Genomic DNA, 1,771 nt, shown 5'->3' on the forward strand with positions numbered 1-1,771 from the left:
CTTCTATAGGTGTTACTGCAGAATAACACAGAAGAGAAGAGAAGTGTGACCAAGACATAGCTCACCTGAAAATACAGATGGACTTACTAACCAATCACTTGCTATCAGGCAAGGTTGAGAAGGTAAAAACTGTGGGATCTCAGGATAGGATTAAGGATGATGCATAAGAAGAGGCTAACTATGTTAATAATCAGGAGGGTTTCTGAGGCAATAGCCAAGGAAATCAAGGTCGGAACTTTTACGATAATCCTGGTTATAAAGATAGAGAGCAGGGAAATTGGAGGAATAACAATGATAGGAATGGGCTATATATTTCTCCTGGAAATCATAAGGTTGCTTTAATAAGTTTTGAAAAGATATCTATGGAGGATATAATGGCTAAGTTGTTGAAGGAAGTGGAGGCTACCAACTCTGGTGTGACCACTATGAAGATCGATCTAACATCCATCGTTCAGTTGGTGCACTCATACTCCACCGCAATTAAACAGTCGAAGCAACAGATGACCCAATTTTCTGTAACATTCAACCAGAGGAAGAGCAAAACGTTAACGAGTAATACGGTCCAGAATCGACGGAATGATGGCTCATGCATATCTATTACCACTAGGAGTGGTAATATATTACCTGACCTTTCTGTGGGCAAATTTGTAAGGTAGTTGTTGATGAATCGAAAGAAGGTGATTCCGTGGAGTCTGAATAGCTGGACAATTCTGATGATACTCCATAGAAAGTTAAGAGAGGGAGAAGGAGGTAGTGCTAAAAACTATCCCAAGACAATTACCTCTCTTTCCTCAATGATTGAAGAAAAAAATGAATGAGGCAAAATTCTGCAAATTTATGGCAATGCTCCAGCAATTGATAATAAATGTGCCTTTGGTTGAGGCACTTGAGCAAATGCCAGACTATGCGAAGTTCATGAAAAATCTTGTGACTAAGAAACAGAAGGTTAGCCATGAACCGAAGGACAATCTCTTTCATTGTGTCTCTATCTCTACAAGGTCTTTTGTTCAGAAAAAGGCAGATCCGAGCGCGTTTACCATCCTATGCACTATTGGTTCCCTAAATTTCACAAAAGAACTATGCGATATGGGAGACAATATAAACCTAATTCCACTTGTTGTATACAAAAAAATTGGTTTGGGGGATCTTACTCTGACAAACATGCAGTTAGTGATGGCAGATAAGTCTGTGAAGCGACCTATGGGCATATTACATGATGTCTTGCATAAGGTGGCCGATTTCATTCTGTCTGCTGATTTTGTAGTCCTGGATTGCGAAATGGACTTTGAAGTGCCCATCATATTAGGTAGACCATTCCTTGCAACTGGGCGAGTGATAGTAGACATCGAGCTGAATGAGCTGGAGTTCAGGCTCAATGACAAAGAAGCACGCTTCGAAATACACTCATTTATGACTCAGTAAAAAGAGATGAGTGTTTTCACAATCATTGTTGTATTCTATAAAGATGGCAAAGGGGTATCAATAGGTTGTCTTGACAAAGTCTGAGTAGTCAAGATAACCAAGTCGTACCGCGACATTAAATCAGCTGTTGCATGGGAGGCAACCCATGACCCCCGGGATTGATCCATTCTAGGTATACTCCAACCCTAAGTTCATATTTTTTTTGATTTTAAGTTGAGGGTGTAGAGTAAATTGTTGTTGTAAAATTTTGTAGCCTATTTGGAGAAATACTTGTACTTGAGGCAGTGGAATTATTTTGTGATTTTTGTACACCTCTTCAAATGGTCTAATTCTGTAATTGTGTGATTTG

General features: G+C 39.4%; 1 protein-coding gene across 1 annotated transcript; it reads left to right on the top strand.

The window, feature by feature from the left end:
- The first annotated feature begins 810 nt into the window (after positions 1 to 810).
- LOC107841654 lies at positions 811 to 1,422 on the top strand. Its single transcript, XM_016685507.1, has one exon. The coding sequence runs from the start codon at positions 811 to 813 to the stop codon at positions 1,420 to 1,422; it is 612 nt and encodes a 203-aa protein (XP_016540993.1).
- Positions 1,423 to 1,771: the final 349 nt, after the last annotated feature.

This window comes from Capsicum annuum, chromosome 9, assembly GCF_002878395.1.
Source record: "Capsicum annuum cultivar UCD-10X-F1 chromosome 9, UCD10Xv1.1, whole genome shotgun sequence".
Classification (NCBI taxonomy): Eukaryota; Viridiplantae; Streptophyta; class Magnoliopsida; order Solanales; family Solanaceae; genus Capsicum; species Capsicum annuum.